Here is a 4,252-nt window from a genome sequence, read left to right as displayed (position 1 = left end):
TTCCATCCCTAGCTGCGCGCTCGGCTAGATACACCAGCAAAGTGTAATAAAATATAAGATGATGTTTATTCAGGTTTATTTTAGGGCGAAGGATGGAAAGGGCCAACTCGAAAATAAGATAGGCCCACGGTGACGACCACGTGGTCGTCGCGTGGAGATAATGGAACCGATGTGTATCGGTTTCATGAAAGAGAGAGGAGATATTCCTCATCTTTAGGTTAAGAATGTCTGTATATATATTGTACATATTTGAAAAATAAAGTTAGTCTTAAACACGAACTCACGCGAAAAAGCGTAAAATTTATTTATTTGTCAGAAAGAAATTTTCACATTCCATATTGCGAATGATTCCGGTTGTCCTGCGTAATAACGGACGAACCAAGGCGATCTTTGCCTTCATCGACGAAGGTTCATCACTCACATTATTGGAACAATCAATTGCCGAACATATAGGAGTGGTCGGAACGCCGGAACCACTAACATTGCAGTGGACGGGAAATGTAAAACGGGAAGAACGAAAATCTCATCGAGTATTACTGGAAATATCCGGAAAAAGTAACACTAATCGTCGAGAAACACTGCACGCGCGAACGGTTACCCATCTACGTTTACCTTCACAAACAGTTAGATATCGTGAGCTCTCCCAACGATTTCCTCACCTGCGTGGACTGCCATTAGAAGACTACGAGCTTATACAACCGAAACTGCTTATTGGGCTCGACAATCTTGCCTTAGGAGTTCCTTTGAAAATACGTCAAGGAAATCGAAATGATCCAATTGCGGCTAAATGCCGACTGGGATGGAGTATCTACGGCGGTTCTCCTAGCCATCCTGGACAAGCATCAATCCTCAACTTCCATGTTGGTGCTGTTTCCGACCCTGATAGGGAGCTAAATGAGCAGCTTCGGGATTATTTTACTCTAGAAAATACTACTGGAACTATTTCATTAGAAAAACTAGAATCAGAGGATGACAAGCGAGCCAGAAAGATCTTGAAGGAAACTACTAAGCGTATTGCGATCGGATTTGAAACTGGGCTATTGTGGAGAACTGATGATCCTGTGGTTCCAAACAGCTATTCAATGGCGTATCGTCGGTTAGTCTCACTTGAGAGGAAGTTGGAGAAAGATCCCCCTTTGAAGCAACGGATCCACGCCATGATAGCAGACTATGAAGGGAAAGGCTACGCTCATAAGGCTACAAGCGAAGAACTATCTTTAACGAACCAAAACCGATTGTGGTACCTTCCATTGGGTGTCGTTTCTAACCCAAAGAAACCACACAAAATCAGATTAATCTGGGACGCTGCTGCCAAAACCGAAGGAGTCTGTTTTAACTCTCTTCTGTTGAAAGGTCCTGACCTATTGACTCCACTTCCACAAGTCCTAAGTCAGTTTCGTCAATTTCCCGTTGCGGTGTGTGGAGACATCCGGGAGATGTTCCACCAAATAAAAATCCGTGAGCCAGATCGGCAATCTCAACGTTTCCTATGGCGTAGCACTCCAATTGAACCACCAACTGTATATGTCATGGACGTAGCCACTTTCAGGTCCACCTGTTCTCCTGCGTCGGCACAATATGTGAAGAACCTCAACGCATCGGAAGCTGCTCAACAATTTCCCCGGGCTGCTGCCACCATTACATTGAATCACTATGTGGACGATTATCTGGCTAGTTTCTTGTCAATTAAGGAGGCGATATCAGTGGTCAACGAAGTCAAGCAGGTACATGCTATGGGTGGGTTCGAAATACGGAATTTTCTATCGAACAAATCAGAAGTCTTGTGTGGCATAGGCGAATTGGAAAATGGTGTCGAAAAAGAACTTGATTTGGTAAGAGGCGAATCCTCTCAATCTGTCCTTGGAATGATTTGGTTTCCCAAGACCGATGAATTTGCATACACATTCTCTATGCGAAAAGATATTTTACCGATTCTCGCCAAGGATCACGTTCCTACCAAACGAGAAGTTCTCAAAGTGGTAATGAGTTTGTTTGACCCCTTGGGACTTCTGGCCTTTTTTCTAATACATGGGAAAATACTCATTCAAAATACGTGGCTCGAGGGATCAGGTTGGGACGATCCTATCTCGAACAAACTGCAAAAACGATGGCAGTGGTGGACTGATCTTTTTCCGCAACTGGAGTTATTGAGAATTCCTCGGTGTTATTTCCCGGCTCCGTTTCCAATTAATTCGCACGAGCTGGAAGTACATATCTTCGTAGATGCCAGTGAGCTGGCATATTCTTGCGTAGCATATTTCCGCCTGTTAACGGAGAATAACATTATCGTTGCGCTTATAAGCGCAAAGACCAAGGTAGCCCCCATAAAGTCTCTCTCGATACCCCGCCTGGAATTAAAAGCGGCTGTTCTGGGCACACGCCTGATGGAGTCTATTAAAAGTCAGCACACACTCCCCATTTCACGAAAAGTGTTCTGGAGTGACTCCAGCACCGTTCTGGCCTGGATTCGATCTGACCATCGTCGTTACAACAAATTTGTAAGTTTCCGAATCGGTGAAATACTGAGTTCCAGTGAACCGAATGAATGGCAGTGGGTACCTTCCAAACTGAATGCAGCAGACGCCGCAACGAAGTGGGAGAATGGATCCGAAATCAAATCTGACAGCCGATGGTTCCTAGGACCCAGTTTTCTGCGGTTATCTGAAGAACGGTGGCCAAAACAAAAGTCTGTGTCAATCACCGAAGAAGAATTACGACCGGTTCATACTCACTGGGAAAGAGAGCCAATCATCGACATCACTCGATTCAGTCAGTGGGCAAGATTACTTCGTACGATGGGATATGTTTTACGCTTTATCCACAATCTTCTACATAAAAAACTCAAGTTACCTCCTGAATCAGGTGAACTGACCCGAGATGAAATTAGAGGAGCAGAAGAAGCGCTGTGGAAAATAGCGCAGTCAGACGAGTTTTTTGAAGAAACGAAATTGCTGAAGGAGACCCAAGGGCCACCCCATGCTGTACATTGCGTCGTCGCTGAAGTCTCCACCCATGGCATCACTTCCGGATGCTCGAGTAAGCGCATTTGTTAGACCTTTTACATTTGTTGGGTTGGATTATTTTGGTCCAGTGTTCGTTCGAGTTGGTAGGAATCAGGCCAAACGTTGGGTGGCTCTCTTCACCTGCCTCACCATTCGAGCCGTACACTTAGAGGTAGTGCACACCCTATCAACAGAGTCTTGCATTATGGCAGTTAGGCGATTCGTTGCACGTCGAGGATCTCCCGCCGTATTCTATACGGATAATGCGACATGTTTTCATGGTGCAGATAAAGAGCTACAATCTCAGGTCGACATTCGAAACAGAGCTTTAGCGTCTACGTTCACCAGTTCCCAAACCAGCTGGAAATTCATTCCCCCTGCTGCTCCCCATATGGGAGGAGCATGGGAGCGACTTGTCCGTTCTGTAAAAATAGCAGTTGGCACAATAATAGATGCTCCCCGCAAACCCGACGACGAAACTCTGGAGACTGTTTTTCTACGATGCTGAGGCCATGATAAATTCTAGGCCCCTGACGTACATTCCACTGGAAGATGCTGACCAGGAGGCACTGACTCCCAATCATTTTTTGCTGGGTAGCTCTTCTGGCATTAAAATTGAACCCGTAGAGACAGGCAACCGCTCCATCCTGCGGAGTAGTTGGAAACTCGCTCAGCACATCACTGACGAGTTCTGGCGGAGGTGGGTGAAGGAATACCTACCAGTTATAACTCGAAGATGTAAGTGGTTCGAAGAGACGAAAAACATAGGGGTGGGAGATTTGGTACTGGTCGTGAACGGTACAGGAAGGAACCAATGGATACGTGGACGTGTGGAACAGGTTTTCTCAGGACGCGATGGGAGAGTTCGGCAGGCGATGATACGAACTGCGACTGGTGTTCTACGGCGACCGGTGGTTAAGCTAGCGATTTTGGACGTCGAGAAAGTTAGTAAACCCAATCAAGAGTCTACAGGGGATCAGGACCATTACATGGGTTTACGGGCAGGGGTATGTGACGGCAAAAAACCCGATACCGATAACACTACAGCCGCTCTATCCAGTGAAGATTCGATTTCGCAACGCATTCTTCGACAGGCCACAAAAACCAAAGCAAAATTAGAAAACAAAACGTCAAACTGAAGATACAAAACAGAAAAGAATTGAAAAGGAAAAAATTGTCGATCAAAAGAAGAATCGTATCAAAAGTTTTCTATTATCTAAATAATTCAAAGTGAAATCTTAAATTTAAAA

The 4,252-nt window shown here is 45.2% G+C and overlaps 1 protein-coding gene across 1 annotated transcript; it reads left to right on the top strand.

The window, feature by feature from the left end:
* The first annotated feature begins 344 nt into the window (after positions 1 to 344).
* On the top strand, positions 345 to 3,053 carry LOC129764160 (uncharacterized). Its single transcript, XM_055762986.1, has one exon. The coding sequence runs from the start codon at positions 345 to 347 to the stop codon at positions 3,051 to 3,053; it is 2,709 nt and encodes a 902-aa protein (XP_055618961.1).
* Positions 3,054 to 4,252: the final 1,199 nt, after the last annotated feature.

Source organism: Toxorhynchites rutilus, chromosome 2, assembly GCF_029784135.1.
Source record: "Toxorhynchites rutilus septentrionalis strain SRP chromosome 2, ASM2978413v1, whole genome shotgun sequence".
NCBI lineage: Eukaryota > Metazoa > Arthropoda > Insecta > Diptera > Culicidae > Toxorhynchites > Toxorhynchites rutilus.
Note: the sequence above shows the minus strand (reverse complement) of the source record. Positions and strands in the feature narration are given on the sequence as shown.